The following is a 22099-nucleotide window of genomic DNA, read 5'->3' as shown; positions in this document are numbered from 1 at the left end:
GAATATTAGATTATAAAACTTGTTTTTAGAAAATAAATCTAATGTATCAAATATAGTTATATCAATTTATAAATTAATTTGTAAAACTTTCTTGTAATTTTTGATAAGTGAGATGAGAATTTTTAGTTTTAGATAAATAATGGAGATTTGTGAGTTGTTAGATAAAACCATAATACTTTCTTGAAAAAAATAACATTATTCTTTATCCGAATTTTTATCATTTTTAGTCACATTAGCTAACGTATCACATTTTAAGTAGATTTTCGTAAGTTGATATACTAAATTACTTAAAATGTGTCATATCATAATGTGACTAGAGAGGATAAGATTCAAGATGAGCAATGGTATTGCTATATATGCATCTATATAGTTATTTTGAGACAAAAACACTCGGCACCTATGAAGTATCAAGGCTTTAAACTAACTCAAACTAAAATTAAAAAAGAAGATATGCTTGACGCTTGCGCAATAAATTACGGCAAAAAGTATTTTATTTTATTTTGTTTTACTGTTTTTAAGAAAAATTGTGCCGACGCTTATGTGTTTTATAATTGTAATTAGTATTTTTTTATTTTTATTTTTTTTAAAGCGGTGGATTTTATTGACTCAATTCCTGCAGTATAAATTACGCACAAGGGATATGGAACTTCGCAGACTGATAGAGCAAAGAAAACGATGAGTACTAGCATTCCAGAATTCACGCTTCAAAATGGCAACGCCATTCCACTTCTTGGATTTGGTACGGCTGAATATCCCATCGGCAGCTCCTCGGGAACCATGAAAGAAACTTTCCTCCATGCAATCAAACTCGGATATCGGCACTTTGATTCGGCTGCTTTTTACCTGTCCGAGCAGCTCCTCGGGGAAGCCATACATGATGCTCTAAGCCTTGGGTTAATTAAATCCAGGGACGAACTCTTCATCACTTCCAAGCTCTGGTGCAGCGATGGGCACCACGATCGTGTCCTCCCTGCAATACAGAAAACTCTCAGGTAATAAACCTGAACAAATATATATCTGCTACCTGTTTTCTTCCTTCTTCTTTTCTCCTTTCTTCCCCGGTGTTTTCTTTCCTCCGGCCTGTTCCGTTTCTTTCCATTCACGGATTTAGCCTGAATTTTCTATCAATATCATTTGTACAGCAATCTGAAGTTGGATTACGTTGATCTGTATCTGATTCACTTGCCGGTAAGCTTGAAAACAGAGGAAATTGAAATATCCTTTAAGAAAGAGGACATCCTTCCGATGGATATAAAGTCTGTATGGGAAGCTATGGAGAACTGTCAAAAGCTCGGTTTGGCCAAATCAATTGGTGTAAGCAACTTTACCAGGAAAAAGCTTGAAACACTCCTTTCAACGGCAAAGATCCATCCAGCCGTCAACCAAGTAATTAATTAATTAGTATTTTTTGTTTCTTTTTTTTTTTTTCAGTTTCCAATAAACAAAAGTTGTTCTTCATTTTTTTCAGTTCCAATGATCTGGAGGTTTTTTTTTTTTTAAATTTTGCAAAGGTGGAGATGAATCCGTATTGGCAACAGAAGCAGTTGAGAGACTTTTGTGAGAAAAAGGGTATACATATCACTGCCTACTCTCCCTTGGGAGCCAAAGGAACAATTTGGGGAACAAACTTGATAATGGAATGTGAGGTTCTAAAAGAGATTGCCAACGCTAAAGGAAGAACTATTGCACAGGTAAAAATTGCCTTTCTTCTCAAAACAGAACAAAAATATAGAAAAATCAGGGAATATTATTTTTCCTTTTTTGGGTATTTTTGTTTTTAAGACTTTAAAAGGACTGTCTAGTTTGAAGCATGATGGTAATTTATTGATCTTTTTGTGTGAAGATTTCATTAAGATGGGTATATGAGCAAGGGGTTAGTGCTGTTGTGAAAAGCTTCAACAAAGAGAGGATGAGAGAAAACCTAGACATATTTGACTGGAACCTGAGCGCGGATGAGTTGCAGAAGATAAGCCGAATTCCACAGCGCAAAGGATTTTCTGGAAGTGTATTCGTCTCTGATGAAGGCCCTTACAAGTCGATCTCGGATTTTTGGGATGGAGAGATTTAGCTCCGTTTAGATGATAAGAATATGTCAGATTATTTGAGTTTATCTATGAATAGCAGTAACTTAAGATCCCTGAGTGAGTTTTGTGAGGGTCGTAAAGATGTGTTTGTATATATAAAATAAGTTGAGATATGTTTATCTTAATAATCTCATCTTAGTTGTTGTTGTTGTTGTAGTGATGGAATAATTATTTATTTATATGTTTTACAAATAAGTTATTTCAAATGATAAAGTTGTGTGTTTCAATTTAGAGAATATCCATCTTACATTTTATCATCTCCAATCACAACAATGTATATATATATATATATATATGTATGTATGGATTATATTTTAAATTACTTTTCATTTAGGTTGTTGATATATGAAGCAATTTTATATAAATATATATTTATAAAAAATGATATTTATAGTTGTGAAATATGTAATCGTTGCTATTGAATCCAAGATTTCAAGTTTTGTGTAATTATATATTTACACATAGATTTTGATGATAACAAATGGATTCAAAAAATAAAGAAGTCTCAAGTTCAAGTTATCTACACAATGGAGTTAAGCACATCAAGGAAACAAGCATGAGCAAGAAGGGAACAAGTTTACATTAAAATTATAAAATAATGTTGTAAATCTCTTCAAAATTCGAAATTAGGATTAATGCTCAAAATTAATATTTTATCATAAAGCATTAAAATACATTTTCCACATGTGCATGAATATTTTTGAAAATTAAATTTAAAAATTTTGAAAGATGATTGATTGTCATCTTTTACATGTGCATATCTTGATTAAAGGGTTGAACTTTGAAAATATTAAAGATGATTGATTGTCATCTTTCACATGTGCATGTTTTATTTGAATATTTTCAAAAGTAATTGATGCTTTTTTGGACTTATACAAAAGGTAGATGATTTTGTTTGAAAAATTAGAAAAGTAAAGTGTGCTCATTTTGTCATATGTAAAAAGTAAAATATTAGGTTTGAATTTTTTTGAAAAGGAAAGTGTGCTCATTTTGTCATATGCCAAAAGTAAAAGATTAGGTTTGATTTTTTAAAAAAATGAATGATGTTATCTTTAACAATTGAAAAAGAAGAACCTTTTATTTGAATTTTTTGAAAAAGTGAATGATGTTGTCTTTGACATGTGAATCTTTTTAAATTTGAATATGAAGTCTCATATGCCTATAAATAGATCATTTGAGAGCTTCACATTTACAACACCAAGAGCATACAACATTCATTAAAAGCTTTCATTCTCTCTTCTCTAAGCATTGAGCATTAATCCTTGTTCATTTTGAGAGATATAGTTTGCGCTGTATTGTTCTTATTTCACTCATTGAGGAGTGTTTTCTGATAACCTACCCACTATCAGCTTTTGTATCAGAAAAATGGTGTGTATAACCCTTGTGCGTGTAGAAAATATTCTACACGGGGAATAGTTGAATCACCACGTGTAAGGTGATTGCAAGTGTAGAGGGTGTTCTACACGGATCCTTTGTAGCGGTGTTGTTCAAAGGTGTAATAGGTTTCTATCTCCACTTGAAGGAGGTTGAATAGTGAATTTGGGAATCCTCAAGGGGTAGCTTGAGGCGAGGACGTAGGCAGTGGGGCCGAACCTCGTTAACATATTGAGTTTGCTTCTCTCTTACCCTTACTCTTTATATTTATTGTTATTTCATATTTTGTTTATATTTTATATTATATATTTGATTTATAATTGTTATTTTTTTTAATACAACTCAATTCACCCCCCTTTTGTGTTAGTCATCTGGGCAACAGTTGCGTAAATTTTTTGAAAAAAGTAAATAAATATGAGATTCACATGATAAAAGACTTTTTTTCAATAGTATATCTTACTTTTTTTAAAAAAAAATTATATAATACTTATAAATTCTACGACTGTATTTAATATTATTCATTAATTGTTATAGACGGGCAGCTGGGTGAAATATGGGTGGGCTTTTAACCCTCAAACAATACTAAATCATATGGGTTAGGTGGATTGGCCAGATAGGTTGGGCCGTGGAGACTTGATATCGAGCACTAACAACTCACAAATATCTATTATTTTTTGTTTTAGGTAAAAATTTAAAATATTATTTTTTAATATTATTATTATTTTAAGATTTTAAAAAGTTAAATTATGATTTTAAAAAATTGAATTATTTATTATATTTTATATGAAAATTTAAAAAACTTATAATAATAAAATGATATGAGATGAAAATTTTATGTTTATCTTAAAGGTTAAACCTGGTCTAAGTTTCGTTCTACCCTTTGATGGAGTGGAGTTGCAGCATATTTAGACTTTTAATGATCCAGAGTTGATAAAAGAGAAATGTAACTTACTTAAATTATAAAATTATTTTTATTATAAAATTAATAAAATAAATTTAATATATCCTATAAAATTATATCAACTTATTTATTTATTTGGTAATAGTTCAACGTGTAGGCCGCTCGACTTGACCACTAGGGTACGAAGGACCAAAACAAGATTAGTTATATTGACTTGATCACTTGACTTTGTACCATATACTAAAGAAGACAATATTTCTCGTATGATTTTCCGTTTGTTTATGCACATTTTTCTCTGTTATGATGTATTCACTCCGTCATTGACGACAGCCCTTGAAACAAATCCAATCCAAAATTGTCTATGAGATTTCTTATCAAAATGTTTTACAGACAGTGCAAATTGCACTTTACCCTTTTTTTTAAAAAAAAAAAATTATTTTATTTTTTATAATTCTTTTAAACTTTTTTTTTAACAAATTCACAAATCTACTAAAAAACGTTCCTTAATCATTAAATTAAAAGAAAAAATAAAAAAAATAAACACAATTAGGTTGTCATCATCATCAATAGAACTTCTCGATAGACATATCATTTTTCAAAAAACAATTACCCCAATATTTCAATCGGCTTCGCTCAAGCTTCCGATTTTTACTTTTTTCCATTCACGTGGATTGATTTTCTCCACTCCGTCATTATCCCTTAGTCCGGCAACGTATTGGGCCATAGGCCACTCGACTTGACCAAAACAGGATTAGCTGTGTATTGACTTGACCACTCGACTTGGTACGTACTGTATACTAAAGAAGAAAATATTAATTTGCTGCTGATTAGAATTGTTTACTTTTGCCATTCACGTGGATTGAGTTTCTCCACTACGTCATTATCCCTATTATTATTATTATTATTATTATTTTTACATTTAGTTGTCAGGATAGTATTTAATAATGAAAAGTTCTATACATATAATCAATATACAATTCAGTAAATCATATTTTATTTTCATTTCTAAAGTGGACCACCTCCTGCTCACTATGTTTTCTAAGCATGCATTCAATCTAGTACTCAATTTGCGTAAAAAAAATACTTAATAAATTTCATAGTTTACTCAATTTAATTTAATATTACACACGTTGGATTTTTTATTTTATTTTTGTTAGATAAAAACGATAGGAAGGGCGATCCAGATGGCTGTACTCTACATTCAATCCAAGTGTTACTAAATACATTATTTTTATACTCCTATCACAAACCTTACTCTAAAACAAGCAAAAAGAACAAACATACTTGCAGCCAATAAACATCCTTCCAAATTAAGACCTCAAAGAAGAGAGGCCTAATTTATCCACTTTTAAAATACTTTTGAGCTTTCATGGAATATGAATACAATTAAATTACGTACCAGATTGATGATTTGAGGCCAAATGAGCAAGAAAATCAGCTCCCAAATTTTCTACTTTATAAGCATGACTTATCTTGACTTACAATATGGACAAAAGCTCTTAGATTTCATCCCAATAGTTTTCAAGATACCAAATACCATATCTATCTTTTTTCAACCAATTTACACACAAATATAAAAATTTACTAAAGAGTTTTTGTACCAAAATATGCACTAGAGATGTGCTCTAGAAAATATGTAGATTTGAATCTCTGCAGATCCTAACCATTGGGATCCCTTAAATAAACAATCTGAAAAAAGTTCTAGTTACAGTAAGATTCTGCTAATAGATAGAATCTATTGCAAGGACGTCTCTTGAAGGATTGCTAACATTTCGCGATAACTCTTCACTACATTGACTAATCTTTATTCAGCTTCCGTTCTGAATAAATATAGATTCTCTTGAACTCGATTTTTACCTCAATGACTTATCTAAACAACATATAAGACTTCTAAATAAATTTAATATTATTTAGTTGTGGTGTAACCGGTCCGGTTTTGGACAAAATTTAAGACTAAACTGGTATGCACTGGTTTTACATTTTTCAAAACCAATTACGCACCAATTACCCTCCTAAACTGATACTCTGATTTTACCGGTTTTGTCCCGTTTTATTGATTTCAATGTATAATATTATATAATATATAATATAGTAAATTATAATATATAATACTATAATGATAATATATTGTAGTATATTATAATATATAGTGATATAGTATTAGTATAATTATTAATACGATAAATAAAATGATATAAGATTTTAAAATTTAATATTATATTAATTAGTAATTCATCATAAAATACAAAACTATTTTATATATACTTATATATTATATATAAATATTATATACAATATAAAAAATTAAAATATATATATAAACTGGTCTGATTTTAAAAAAAAAAATCGAAACCGAATCGATTTTGACCGATTTTAAGAAAAATAAAACTAATATCGGATCGAGCCAAATTCGAGACCGGACCGATTCCACTGATTTTTTTTACACCCTTATTATTTATAAATAAATCAATAATTATTTTATATTTATCTAATAATTTTTAATATAATAATAAAATAAATCTTATTATATATAGTAATCTAATCCAGCTGATATTTCTTTCTTTCTTTCTTTTTATATGTAAACAATGCTAGCAGCCACCTTTGAATTTCTGTGAATCAAATTTCCAGGATACGGGCCGATTACGGACTAGTACTCCTTCAAGTCAAGAAATACCCCACGGATGCTGACTTTATCACTTCCACGACCCGTGAAACAATATTCTTCACTCCAAGTTTCTGTCTTTAATTGTGATTTCACGTCATCAAACTTGACCTTTCCACTACCCGTGCCTCCTGGCATGCGGACTTTACAAACGCGCATTAGTTTGTAAAACTCATACTCAAATTACTGTTCATTTACGACCCTGCCCAGCATGCCTGCCTATCATGTATAGTATTTAATTAGATGGAAAATAATAGAATTATAACTCTCTTACTATCTATTTGTTATTTTTTGTATTTGATTTTTTTTTATTTTTTTATTTTACTTAATAATTAAAAAAGTGATTATTAATAAAATTATATATATTTTTAATTTTTTTAGTGATTAAAAATGTTAAAAAAATATTTAAAAAATAATAATAATAAAATAAAAAATTTCAAATCTTTTGCAAGTTCCCTATCACTATCCTTCGTAGATACCGTGTTGGAAAAATCTAACAAGGATCAATGGTGTCAAATTGTCAATCGCACATGTACGTTATGACATGGGTACTTCGTGTCAGTACGTAGAAAAGGATGTGCGCTCTGTGATGACCCGCTTTTGAGTGTATTTTCGTTGAAATAATTGTTTTTATTTTAATTAATATATCAGTTATTTATTTTAAATTATTTGCGTTTTAAAATTGGTTTTTAATTTAATTTAATTTAATTGATGTTGTGTTTTATTTCTTTTAGTTGTTTTGTGGTTTTAATCTCTTTTTGGCTGTTTAGTTTTGTTTTCCGGATGAGGATTAGATTTCCTCTTTTTCCTATACTTCTTTTCTTTTTTCCTTTCTTTTTCTTTTTTCCTCTTTCTTTTTCCTTCTTCTTTTCTTTTTCCTTTCTTTTTCTTTTTTTCTTTTTTCTTTTTCTCTCTTCTCTCTCCCCGCGTTCGGACCCCCCCGAGCTCTCTCTCTCCTCCCTCTCCCTCACGCCGGTGTCCCTTCAACAGCCCAGACCGCCGCCGTCCGGCCACCGTTCGGCCCCCCACCGGTCCCATTCTCTTCCCCTCCCTCCAGTGCACCACCCCACCCAAGCTCACCCCCAACCGGCCGGCCATTTGGCCGGAAAAAGCCCAACAAAGCCGCACGGTTTTGGCTCTGATCCGCCGCCATCGCTCCACCTCCGACCACCATTTCTTCACCACTTCATCACCGACTCCTTGCCGTCCTAACCCACCCATTTCCGGCCTCCAACGACCACCGGAACAGCTCCTACGAGCTTAGTTTCCGTTTTGGGTAATCCGGCCATTTCCGGCGATTCCGCCGCCACCCACGGCCAACCACCACTTCCAATAGCTTCACAACCATCCCTAGACCATTCCCTATCAATCTCGTGTCCTAGTTTGTCCCCGTTCAAAAGTGGGTTTTTCAAACCCACGGCCACAGTGAATTTTCACTGTGACGTTGCTTTTCCGGCGCCGTTTGCGACGCCGCTTGTTTTCTAAAATTGCCATATAGCGCTGTAAGTATTTTCCAAACCCTATTTTCAGATTTTAATATATATTGCTCATTCAATTATTTACTGTTGTTGGTTGTTGATTCCGAACTGAGTCCGAGGAGTTTCGGGGGTCGGATGGATGGAGGACGGAGTTGCCTGTTTATTTGATTTATGATTGTTGGATTATTTTATTATGCATTGTTATGGCATTACATGGTGCATGCACGTGTGTTTGTGGAATTGTGTGAAAAGCCTGTGTATTGGCGTGAGTGGTTTTACGGGTGCGTGTGTATCACGAGCCTAAGCCGGGATGGGTTATTATCTTGGTGGAGCTCCTCTGGTCACTCGGGAGCGGAATAAACTGAGTGATGTCCCCTGAGTTGTCGAGAGCGATGACGGGAGCCGGGCTAGGGGATGCTTGGCTACGAACGCGCCGGGGGCGGAACCGGGCATCGCCCTACTCACCGACTCCGTGGCCCTTCGCTGGCGAGGGCTAGAGGATGCTTGGCTACGCACGCGCGGGGCGCGGAACTGGGCATCGCTCGTTAGGTGTCACATGCGTGGTAGTACTCTACGGTGTGACACTGGAGCCAGGGTGTGCGGATGACCCCTAGGGGAGGTCATGGCGCATACGGATAAATTGGATAATGGTTTGTGAGGCCAAATGGGACTTTTGGCGTGGGCCAGATGGACTTCTGGCGAGATATTGGGCCGGATGGACTTCTGGCGAGATATTGGGCCAAATGGACTTTTGGCGGCCAAATGTGACTTTTGGCGTGTTTTTCGGAAAGGATGTGTTTTTGGGCCAAATGGGTTTTTGGCGTGTGTGGAAAACTTGTATTTTATGGGCTTTGTGCATTGGGCATGTATCATGCATCTTGTTTGAGTTTTATGTGTTTTTATCTGGTAGTGTTTGGGTTTTACTTACCTGCGGTACCATTCGTGGTTCCGTAGCTTTTGATGTAGAGTTAGAGGACGAAGAGGAGGAGGCTGAGCCCGAGGATGCGGCTCCGCCGGGTTGCTGATGCTATCTTTTATATTTGTTAAAACTGTATTTGTGTTTTGTAATATTTTATTTATGTATGTTTTAAACAGCTTGTATTACGTTAAGAAAAAATTCTGGTACTTAGTTATGACTTTCGTTATCCGCTGCGTGTTTCTCTGTACACATCTGTTGCCTTGCACACACTCGACACCCGTCGATGGGATGGTGACCCGGGTTGTCACCATCCGGACGTCTCGATTTTCCCGTGTTCGGGCGTGGGGATTTGGGGGCGTCACACGCTCGATATGTTTTGACTTTTGAATGGAAAAATGGTATACATGCATGCTAATTAGGGATGCCAGCCGCACCATACGGTGCAGGGTAGAACCCCCACATAGAATGGATGGGGAAAATCTCTCCTGTCCCCCGCTCCCGGTGTGCGGGGGTGGGGTACCCCGTCCCGCATGACGGGTTATGGGATGGGGGACAATCCGTCCACCCCCCGCACCCCCCTTCTGGGCCTTGAAGTAATTTTTGAGCGGATTTAGGCCCAGAAACCTCAGCAATAGGCCAAAATGGCCCACAAGTATGTATTGAAAGGCTCAAAAAAAGCTTGTAGGCCATTTTCATTTTTCAATCCATAAAATTATAAGTAAAAAGGAAAAAAAAAATTTAAAAACCAGAATTAAAAAAAAAAAAAAAAAAAAGGTGTTATGAATGGTAATTGATTTTATGGCTAATAAAAGTTACTAATCTAAGAGTCTAATACGTAATAAACTAATAATAATAACTAAGCTATTACAAAATTGAAAGGCTAAACAATTACAAACATAAAAGTATCCAAGGGACATTGTATCAACATTACAAATTATTGAATACAAAATTTGAACAAATAATTAAAAATTGAATATTCTAAAGAGGCTTGTCAGCTGTGGCTTATCTTTGAGTCAAGGGGTGTGACAGTTGGGGCGGCCCGGGCTTGCGCACATTTTTATGTTGCAGAGGTGCTAGACGTCTCATGTGTTACTAAAAAAATTAATATTAAAATTAATAACGATGAAATGGAAATGAATATAAATAAATTAAAATAATAAAATAAAAAACAATTACCAGGTGGTCCAAATCCAGACTGATCACCACCCTCATCGATCTCCTTAAAATCTAAAATATCTGGAACATGAATATCCTTTCCTATCGTCCAACTCTGTGTGCATATCAATGCTTCTACAGTTGTAGGAGACAATGAACTACGGAAAGGATCCAATATACGTCCTCCGGTACTAAAGGCTGACTTTGAGGCAACGATGCTAATAGGGATGGCCAAAATACAACGGGCAATCTCAGAAATGATGGGATATTTCTTTGAGGCATTATTCCACCATCCTAATATATCGAAATGATCATCATCATCTTGGACCATATCCGCTGACAAATAGTTGTCTAACTCAAAAACGACCTCTGTAGATTGATGGACTAGTGTGGATTCTGTGCCAGGGTCTTAGTCCACGGCATTCTGCGCTTCTTTGTAGGAGGCCCGATCACGGTGTCTGTAGAAGCTGTTGGGGTCAGTGTATGTGTCTTCGATGTAGTACCACCCTTAATTGCCATAAACTCGTCATACAATTTTTTCAGGGTATCTCGGGCCAATTCACCAATAATTTCAATCCATACCTGATCGTGAACAAGTCCTAACCCATATAACAAGTCTGAAATTTTCAGACGAGGATCAAGAATAACAGTCACATATAAGAAAATATTCATTCTAGTCAAATCTCCCCAATACTTGTCATATTTGAGCATCATGGTCACTGCCATCCCCCTCATCCTTTCATTAGAACCCCTACGCATATCTTCTAATTCTTCTTTTACCCTATATATTTGTTGACAAAACCCATGGGATGTAGGGTACAAAGAACCAGATATATTCAATGTGACATCATAAAATAATCTAAGAAAATCAACGAAAGTAGAAACTACCACCCAATCATCATTATTAGGCTTTCGTGATCCCCCATGCTCATCAAAGTATTTGACATATTGGATGTCTTCATCACCTAATTATTGAAAGGCTGCCTTATATTCTTGGGTCGTCTCCAACATCAAGAAGGTTGAATTCCATCTGGTAGGAACATCAGCACAAAGACCCTTGTTTGATGTTATGCCTGCAGCCTTTGCAGCAACTTTGAATTTCTCCAATTTAGAAGGAGAAGACCTCACTCATTTCACAGTCATTCTAACTCGTGCAACCGAGTCAGAAACATCTTTCAACCCCTCAGTCACAATTAAATTCAAAATATGTGCAGCACATCTAACATGCAAGTATTCACTACCCAAGAATGTCTTATTTGCATCTGTAAGATAATTCTTTAGATATCCCAATGCGACATCATTAGACGACGCATTATCAACTGACACAGAAAAAGCCTTTTCCAACCCCCACTCCTTTATTGTGGCGTCCAAGGCCTTCCCAATCGTCTCACCCTTATGATCAGTTATTTGACAAAATTTAATAATCTTCTTGTGTAGAACCCAATCAGCATCAACAAAATGCACAGTCAACGACATGTAATTCATATTTTAGATTGAAGTCCAAGTGTCGGTAGTGAGGCAAACTACCAAACCTGCCAATTGGCCCCTCAAAACATCTTTATCACGGAGGTACATCTTCTTAATATCCTTTGCCACGGTGTGACGAGAAGGAAGTATAAATCTCGGTTCCAACTCTTGGAACCCTTTACCCTTCACAAACTGAAAAGGCAGCTCGTCCATGACAATCATACGAGCTAACTTCCTTCTACACTCATCGGGGTTATACTTCGTATACCTCTTCAATGTTGGCCCCCCCGCCCCACTACTCCCATCCGCCATTTTAAAATCTAGTCTAGATTGACCCTTCTCTACTAAAGATTTTAAAATTGGACTCTTCTTGCATTGTTCCTCTAGATGGACCTTCAGCTGGGATGTACCATGTTTCCTATAGTGACATCCATACATTTTCCCACAGTGATTACATTTAGCTTGTGGGTTGTTGGGGTCACCACCTTTTAGTTTGGTAAAGTGTTGCCAAACTATGGATACAGGTTTCTTGCCCTGTGTGGGTTTATGAGCAGGGCAAGGTGTACTCGTTATAGGGGTAGGAGTAGGGTTAGTTTCTGGGGTAGGGGTGTTGGCTGGGGAAGGCGAGCTATCACTGAAATCCGAAGACATTCCTGGTTCTCCAACAAAAAAAAATAAAAATAAAATTCAAAGTGCAATCCAACACAATCAGGACAAAATGCATACAAAACCAAATACATCAAAAAAATAATTGGGTTTCGAATTGGAACCCCGGATTGGGGTTCCAATCTGAAACCCTTCAATTAAGTTAGGCCCCACATTGATTAAAACCCCTAATACTATTTTTCATGATTACACAAATGAATATTCACTCACTTACTTTATTATGATCTTGACAGACATCAAACGTCTCAATTCATGCATGTATTATTTTTAATTAATAACCTATACAAATTAGTGATTTTCTCTTGATTATGATCTTTAATTCTTACCACTCTTGTCATAAATAAATAACCCGTCAATTTTTGTTATTTTATTTTAACGTAATGTTATGATTCAAACTCAAATACTTATTCTAATATTTTATGAAATCAACATTTCTGACACTTACATACATAAATATAAAGAGCATTATAATATTATTTTTCATAATATAATTTTACACATATTAATGTGTCATGCATCAATAAATGAATATGATTTTCTTACATGATCAACGTTACCAACCCAATAGTTGTCGCCTAAATTCTAAAAAAGGTGCTCACCTTTGATGCAAGCTAAGTTAACACCTTGGGAAGAAGAAAGGAAGATGCTTGAATAGGATGTGCCTCGGACAAGTTGTCCCTAAGAATTAAACACCTATAATTAATGTGTATATATATATACTGCTAGCTGTACGATTTTTTTTTATGGTTTCCTTCCAAAAGAAAATTGTACTTGCCTTCTTAACTAAAAGGATAATTTATTATTATCTTGAGGCATACAGATAGCATACCTTAATAAAAAAATATATATCATGAATGATATATTTTATTATTTTTAATTACACTTAATTAATGATGTAGTACATATATACATTTTAAATGTTTTGATGTGCAAATCACTTAATAGCAATGACTTAGGACAGATTTAAAAGACACATCTCAACTCAAAATTCTCATTTTAATTTAAAATTTTTATCTTATCATTATAATTTTTTTAAATTTTCTAATAAAATATAATAAATAATTTAACTTTTTACAAATTTCAAAACAATAATAATATTAAAAAATAATATTTTAAACTTTTATCTCATGAACTCAAAATTCTTATCTTATTTACCAAACCTGCCCTTAAACTATTCCACGTAAAACATATGATGAGTAGTTAATAACTGTGACGCCCCCAAATTCCGTTTGGGATCGGACGAACATTTGAAGCGTCGAGACATGCAACACAAGGTTACCTGCCCCCGTTCATGACATATGAGATGTAATATTCCTAACATGCATCTAACATTATGCAATATTCGCAGCGGATAATTTTTTTTTCTTTAGCAATACTATGCACCAAATTGAAAATATCCCAAATGCTTAAAACATACTTGATATATAAAGACCCATTGAACAACTAAGATCATAACACTAGACCAAAATGATTATGATCCAAAAAGTATTGGAGATGCAACTCCATCGTACAAGTAGTAATTTACGTTAACTACTATATTAACATTGACGTTGCATCGTCGTTCAGTCGACTGTGTCTAGTTGGTCAGCTCCTGATTCTCCTTCAGGTCCTGTAACAAGATCTACCATTCGGGGGGAATGGTAGTTGGGACTACCACAGTGAGATTTGATTACAAATCTCAGCAAGTTAACAAAAAACTTCCACACAGGCTAATGATGCATGGATGACAGTAAAAGCATAAATGCATAATCAAATTCATAAGTAATTAAAGCATAACTTAGCGTACAACATAGCATAATTGACATAACTTAAATTGAAACATGAACTGAACTTGACTTGACATGAACTTGATCTGAAACTTGACTTAGCATGAACTTGCTCTGAAATTTGAATTAACATGAAAAATACATACTCCACAGTTATTGTGGCCCCATGTATTCCACACAAACTTGACTTAACATGAAAAATACATACTCCACAGTTGTTGTGGCCCATGTATTCTATGTGTAAATACATACTCCACAGTTGTTGTGGCCCCACGCATTCTACACATCACAATGCAGTTAAATACATACTCCACAGTTGTTGTGGCCCCATGTATTCTACATAAACTTGACTTAATATGAAAAATACATACTCCACAGTTGTTGTGGCCCCATGTATTCTACGTATAAATACATACTCCACAGTTGTTGTGGCCCCATGTATTCTACACAAACTTGACTTAACATAAAAAATACATACTCCACAGTTGTTGTGGCCCATGTATTCTACGTGTAAATACATACTCCACAGTTGTTGTGGCCCCATGGATTCTACACAAACTGAATGTACTCAAGATAAAACGTGACTGGAATACGAAAGGACTGGAGCCCTGACGTAACATAACGTGATTTGAACATAACTTGAAATACATGACCAATTTGAGATAGAAACATTTCGTAACATGGCATAACATATAATAGACAACATATTTAACATGACATACTTGTAATGTACAGTAATACATGACAGTATATATTATGTAACAGAAATTGATGACAGAATAAATTCTGTATAATAGATTATTACGTGATAACTTGACATAGCATGACATATGTGATAACATACATACATACACTGTAGTTCCTTTACTTAGCACACATACACAGTAGACTGCTAGTAAGTTAAAAGCTAACTTACCTCGATCTCCGCATTTCTTCTTAAAACCTTAAGCGCGATCACGAGGAAAAAAGCTTCGAAATGGGTGTGCAAAAGAACTCCTAAAAGCTGTCCGAGAGAGAGTGTTTGGTATTCTTTCAATGGAAAGCATAAATGAAGATAATTTCGTTGGGGGGGTGGCTGGAGATACTTGTGGATAAGATATGGAAGAGATGAGGCTGGAGTGAGAGTTAAGTGTAGGACTCTCTTACCTGAAGTGAGAGTTAAGTGTAGGACTCTCTTACCGGAGTGAGAGTGGAGTGTAGGACTCTCTTACCTAATAATATCTACAAAAATCAACTCAAGATATTTTTACCCAATAATATCCACGAAATTAGCTTAAAATATTTTTATCCAATAATATCTACAAAATTAGTTTAAGATATTTTTATCCATTAATATCTACAATTTTGAACAGACGTTTCGTCCGAAATTATGAAAAAATGTTATTGCGCCATAAGACCTTAAATAACCCTCCGAGTCTAATGGCACAAACCATAATACATTTTGACACTTCTAACTATCTCCAATAATCAAAAACACTTCTGATATCATAATGAGTAATAACACTAACTATGTAGTTAGCCTAAAAGCTATATGATTAATGGATTCGTGAAAACTTATAGACTATTCACGAGGTTCCTAAAGTCAATAGAAATTCCATAATTGAATTTCTAATGGGCTGTTACAATCTCCCCTCCTAAAAAAAAGATTTCGTCCTCGAAATCGAATTAAATAAGAAATAGCAATTTAATGAGGAGGTGTTGCTTACCAACCTACTGTCTATCCCGTATATATTTGCCTAACCTACTGTCTATCCCGTATATATTTGCCTTTGAGATTATGTCATTCCTTAACTCTCTTACTTTAATCAACAATTAGATTATACTTCTTTGCACAAGGTTGGCCAAGTTGTAACGACATACTCTCCAAACCTAAAACTTTAAGTAAATAATCTTCCGAAACTCTTCTTTAGAAAAACATAGGTGATATACTTTAAATGTTCTTGTAAATACCATAGTTAGTAGAGAATTCATCAAAATTAAGCCGTTAACCTCTCTCTCTCTCTCTCTCTCTCTCTCTCTTTTAACAAAATCGGTGGCACTCTGTTTTAGATCAGACAACTCTGATCCGCATGATTTTTATAGGTCTTCTGTAGTTGTCAGGCGCCGCATAGCTATGACACTACTTTGTTCTTCTGTAGTTGTCAGGCACCGCAGCTATGATACTACATTGCTCTTGTCTCTTGTACAGAAATGCTTCACGAGAGATGATTCGTCATAATTTTCTCTATAAAAGAATTATTCAGTTCATCTTCTTTCGCATCTCATCTTCTTCACTTTTCTGAAATTAGTCTGCATTCTTACTCTGCAATCTCTTTCTGCTTTCTCATTTTGCAATGGCTCAGCAATCTTCTCATTACCAATACATGAGGTATTCTGCACCTCGTTCACCAGTTGTTTCTGCTTCTTCCGTTCCACAGTTGTTGTGGCCCCATGTATTCTACGTATAAATACATACTCCACAGTTGTTGTGGCCCCATGTATTCTACACAAACTTGACTTAACATGAAAAATACATACTCCACAGTTGTTGTGGCCCATGTATTCTACGTGTAAATACATACTCCCCAGTTGTTGTGGCCCCATGTATTCTACACAAACTGAATGTACTCAAGATAAAACGTGACTGGAATACGAAAGGACTGGAGCCCTGACGTAACATAACGTGATTTGAACATAACTTGAAATACATGACCAATTTGAGATAGAAACATTTCGTAACATGGCATAACATATAATAGACAACATATTTAACATGACATACTTGTAATGTACAGTAATACATGACAGAATATATTATGTAACAGATAAAAATTGATAACAGAATAAATTCTGTATAATAGATTATTACGTGATAACTTGACATGGCATGACATATGTGATAACATACATACATACACTGTAGTTCCTTTACTTAGCACACATACACAGTAGACTGCTAGTAAGTTAAAAGCTAACTTACCTCGATCTCCGCGTTTCTTATTAAAACCTTAAGCGCGATCAGGAGGAAAAAAGCTTCGAAATGGGTGTGCAAAAGAACTCCTAAAAGCTGTCCGAGAGAGAGTGTTTGGTATTCTTTCAATGAAAAGCATAAATGAAGATAATTTCGTGGGAGGGGTGGCTGGAGATACTTGTGGATAAGATATGGAAGAGATGAGGCTGGAGTGAGAGTTAAGTGTAGGACTCTCTTACCCGAAGTGAGAGTTAAGTGTAAGACTCTCTTACCGGAGTGAGAGTGGAGTGTAGGACTCTCTTACCTAATAATATCTACAAAAATCAACTCAAGATATTTTTACCCAATAATATCCACGAAATTAGCTTAAAATATTTTTATCCAATAATATCTACAAAATTAGCTTAAGATATTTTTATCCATTAATATCTACAATTTTGAACAGAAGTTTCGTCCGAAATTATGAAAAAATGTTATTGCGCCATAAGACCTTAAATAACCTTCCGAGTCTAATGGCACAAACCATAATACATTTTGGCACTTCTAACTATCTCCAATAATCAAAAACACTTCTGATATCATAATGAGTAATAACACTAACTATGTAGTTAGCCTAAAACCTATATGATTAATGGATTCATGAAAACTTATAGACTATTCACGAGGTTCCTAAAGTCAATAGAAATTCCATAATTGAATTTCTAGCGGGCTGTTACAATAACCTATTGAATCAATTAGTGCAATGGATTAGTTGATCAAACACTCCAGATGTACTAATTCTTTCCAACAAAATTGCCAACTTTGGACTTTTTAAAAGAAAGCTAATTGCCAATAGTACTTGAAAAAAATAAAAATAAAAATTAAAAGGAGCTCAAAACAACTCATAATAGAGATTATATTTCATATCCAGCATATATCACAACAAACCTTCAACTGACTTTGACAACTGATATGAATCTATAATCCTATCCAGTTTAAATATATTAATCCCGTTAAATGCAATGGAAATATTGAATTTAATTGTTACATTTCTTATTATTCTCAATTTTTTAATAGTTTACAAACTAGTTTCTAAACCCCATAAAAAAATTAGGGTTTCGGATTGGAACCCTAGGTTCCAATCCGAAACCCTAAATCAAATTTAGGGGTTTCAATAGTTGAAACCCCTAAATCAAATTAGGATTTCGGATTGGAACCCTAATTTAATTTAGGGTCCCAATTCGAAACCCTAACCCCTAAATTAATTTAAGGGTTAGGGTTTCAATGAAATTTACAAAAAAAAAAAAAAAAAAAAGCAATCCAATGAATCCAAAAAAATACCAATCCGAAACAATCACACAATCACACGAATCCACAGCACACAATTCACAAATCCCATCCTCCATCTCCGATTCAACCCCATCCTACCTCCAATCTCCGATCAAAACTCAAAAAAAAAATAAAAATTAAAAAATCAACGGAGAAAATCAAAAGAGGAGGAGAAATGTTACCGTGCGGCGTGCGTCCGGCGTCGTGCGAGAGACAGGGAGGATGGAATACGTGCGGTGGACGGACTGGTTGCCGGTGGGAGGAGGGAACACCGAACACGGGGGCGCTGCAAACGGGGAAGGCCGAAGGGGGAGGAAGGGACTCGGGAGGGGAGGGGAGGGGAATCAGGGGATCGGGGGGGGGGGGGTATGGGTTAGAGTTAACCCATTAATGAAACGGCGCCATTTTGTGGTGGACAAAACGGTGCCGTTTCTTTTAAGTATCCGGTTATATAATATATAATATATTATATATTATATATTATATATATAACCGGTGCGGGGCAGGGGAAAAACGGACCGGGGGGAGTCTGTTTTCGTCCCCCACCTCTGCTGGGGGTGGCCATACGGGCCGGGGGGCCCCGCCCCGGCCCTAACGGGTCAGCAGGTTCCGGGGCTCCGCTGCCCACCCCTAATGCTACCTTCCAACTACCCGTGCCACGGCCACCTGCATGTGGACTGTCCTCCACTCCAGCTACTTTCCAGTTTTTCGTCCACTCTACAGTTACAATTCTTTTATAATAATTTTAGAATTTATTTTTAAACAATTAATGAAATCATATCACTTTGTTAAAAATAAATTTTAATATTATAAAACTACACTCAATTTCACGTAGAGTTGTAAAAAAGTCATAAAATAATTATAAGATTATCATTTTCCTTTTGACTATACTGTTCACTTTCTTCCATTTTTTCTTTATAAGTTTTTTTTTTTGTAAGTAAACCTCATGTATTCATTGTGTAAAGCCATCCATTACATAATTTGTCTTTCAACAGACCACTCGTTACAATGTCTGGTGCTTCCTCGATCCATATACTCTCATTTTCAACAGACCACTCGTTACAATGTCTGGTGCTTCCTTGAATTGTTTTTTTCCTTTCTACTTCCACTTGATATGCACTTTTTACTGTGTATAAACCTTTCTCTGAAGGTCCCATTTGAGTTTATCTTCTTTATTCTCACTACTTAAGGGGATACTGCATATCTGTTCAACCTCCTCTTGTGAAAAAAAAAAAAAATACTCCTTATCAATTCTTCATTCCACCCAAAATTTGATGGTCGATGATTTCCTTCACCTTTGCATTGGCATCCAAAATCCTTATTGGGGATTGAACTCTGTAGGAAACATGTTTAGACAACCATTTGTGCCCCCATATTTTGATATTGTTTCCATTACCCACTCTCCACTTCAATCCTTCTTTTAACAGCCCCAAAGCACCCCACACACTCCATATTAGTAAAGGTTTATCACCCAAATTAGACTCCATAATGGATCTTGTTTTAAAGTATTTCTTCTTGAATATCACTGCCACCAGACTATTAGGATTCATGATAAATCTCCAACTTTGCTAGGCTAGCAAGGCCACACTAAAGCACTCCAAGTCCCTGAAACCTAAACCTCCATTCCCTTTCTGTTTTCCCATTTTTTCCCAACTCCTCCACTGCACACAACTGCTCTTCTGGTTATTTCCCCACCAAAACTTAGCACATATTATGTTCAGCTCCTGACACAATTTCTTTGGAATCTTGAAGACACTCACAGTATATGTTGGAATTGTTTGCAATACTGTCTTTATCATTATTTCCTTCTTAGCTGCAGACAGGTAACCATTCTTCTAATTGTTTATTCTTTGCCACACTCTCTCCTTGATACCTTTAAAAGTGTTGTACTTTGACTTACCTACCATTGTAGGAAGGCCAAGATACATTCAAAATTGCCCGTCACAATTGCTCCCCATGCTGCTAAGACATTCCTTTTATCTTCTATTCCGGTATTGGAACCAAAATATATTGATGTCTTGTCTTTATTCAAAAACTGTCCAGATGTCTTTTCGTATTTGCAAAGAATTCTTTGAATTTTTAACCATTCATCCAATTCTAGCCCTTCCAAACAGCATGCAGTCATCCACAAATAATAGGTGATTCACCCTTGTTCCTCCCCTTACTACAGCAACCCCCCTTGTATCCCCCTTGCTATCTGAATTATTGAGCATGAAACTTAATCCCTAAGCACATAAGATAAACAAATAAGGTGACAAGGGGTCTCCTTGTCTTAAACCCCTTGATAGAAAGATTCTCTCACCTGGCTTGCCATTTAACAGAATAGAATATGACATAGTAGAACACACTGCATAATTATTTCTATCCATTTGCTACAGAATCCCAACTTCCTCATAATTTTCTCTAGAAAAATCCATTTTATTCTGTCATAAGCTTTAGACATATCTATCTCTATAGCCATGCTTCCTTTCGCTCTTTTTTTTCCTAACTTTCATAGAGTGCATCACCTCATAAGCCACCATAATATTGTTTGTTATCAATCTCCCAAGCATGAAAGCACTTTGATTAGGGGAAATGATATCTATTAATACTTTATTCAGTCTATTGGCCAACACCTTTGACATAATTTTATATAGGACATTACACAAGCTAATTGGTCTATACTTATTTGTGTGTGTGGGATTCTATATTTTGGGAATAAGCACAATATGAGTAAAGTTCACTGAGGGATTTAAAGTATTACCATTCAAACAGGCCAGTGCAGTTGAGCTAACCTCATCTCCTATTGTTTGCCAATGATTTTGAAAAAAACAAGCTCCAAAACCATCCGGCCCAGGAGATTTAAAATGGGGCCATCTGGTTTATTGCATCTTCTACCTCTTTTCTGGTGTAAGTCCTTGTCAAACTATCATTCATCCCACTTGTCACTTTGGTTTTGAGGTCCTTCAAGCAATCCTTAATATCCCATGTGTTTGGCTGATTAGAGGAAAAAATCTTTTCAAAGTAGGATTTGAATGCTTCTTCTACTTCAACTGACTTTGTAAAAGAATTGTTTTGGTCATCACTCACCTGTGTAATCAGGTTCTTTTTTCTCCTTTGGCTTGCACATGCATGAAAGAACTTAGCATTCCTATCCCCATACTGATACCAATTCTTTTTAACCCTTTGTCTCCATTTCAAATCTTCCTTATCAAGTAAAACTCCTATCTCCTCTTGAATCTTTTCAATATACCCTGCATTATACCCACTCTCTTGAGCTTGTGACCTTTTTAATTTTTCTATTTTTTCTTCCAACTCCTTTCCTCTGTCTACACTTAATTTTCTACTCCACCTACTTAAAGCTCCTCTACTTCCATCCATTAATCTTTG

General features: G+C 35.2%; 1 protein-coding gene across 1 annotated transcript; it reads left to right on the top strand.

The window, feature by feature from the left end:
- Positions 1-637: 637 nt before the first annotated feature.
- LOC122280787 (non-functional NADPH-dependent codeinone reductase 2-like) lies at positions 638-2320 on the top strand. The gene is made up of 4 exons (XM_043091809.1): positions 638-992; positions 1143-1386; positions 1512-1691; positions 1844-2320. The coding sequence occupies exons 1-4, from the start codon at positions 676-678 to the stop codon at positions 2066-2068; spliced, it is 966 nt and encodes a 321-aa protein (XP_042947743.1). The 5' UTR covers positions 638-675; the 3' UTR covers positions 2069-2320.
- Positions 2321-22099: the final 19779 nt, after the last annotated feature.

The sequence above is a fragment of the Carya illinoinensis genome, chromosome 11 (genome assembly GCF_018687715.1).
Source record: "Carya illinoinensis cultivar Pawnee chromosome 11, C.illinoinensisPawnee_v1, whole genome shotgun sequence".
Classification (NCBI taxonomy): domain Eukaryota; kingdom Viridiplantae; phylum Streptophyta; class Magnoliopsida; order Fagales; family Juglandaceae; genus Carya; species Carya illinoinensis.
This window is presented reverse-complemented; position numbering and strand designations above follow the sequence as displayed.